The following is a 315-nucleotide window of genomic DNA, read 5'->3' on the forward strand; positions in this document are numbered from 1 at the left end:
GACGGAAGATACATGTAAGTTATGGGCCTTTAGCGAAACTTGTGCGTTTAATTATGTATGCATTAAGGGAGATTTTTGAGGAGATGAAAATGTAATCTGATACCCTTTGTAGCGAAGGTGTATTCCCAGAGAGATTGCTAGAGATTGTTATGAAAAAGGAAGAGTCTGTGTTATCGATTCCTGGAAGCGTGTCAACGTAGATTCATTCATATTACATAACTGGACGATAAAGTGAATAATAATCTATCGTAATTAATGTGACACCAAAACCACGAACTACATTCGACCAAGATCTTTTATAAACATTATATAAAA

General features: G+C 34.9%; 1 protein-coding gene across 1 annotated transcript in view; it reads left to right on the plus strand.

Annotated features, from left to right (window-relative positions):
* Nucleotides 1-200, plus strand: part of LOC119589410 (BUD13 homolog) — a 1293-nt gene extending 1093 nt beyond the window's left edge. The window contains exon 2 of the mRNA XM_037938021.1: nt 113-200. Within this exon, the coding sequence (XP_037793949.1) occupies nt 113-200 (88 nt within the window). The remainder of the gene's footprint in view (nt 1-112) is intronic.
* The last annotated feature ends 115 nt before the right edge of the window (nt 201-315 follow it).

Source organism: Penaeus monodon, chromosome 25, assembly GCF_015228065.2.
Source record: "Penaeus monodon isolate SGIC_2016 chromosome 25, NSTDA_Pmon_1, whole genome shotgun sequence".
Lineage (NCBI taxonomy): Eukaryota > Metazoa > Arthropoda > Malacostraca > Decapoda > Penaeidae > Penaeus > Penaeus monodon.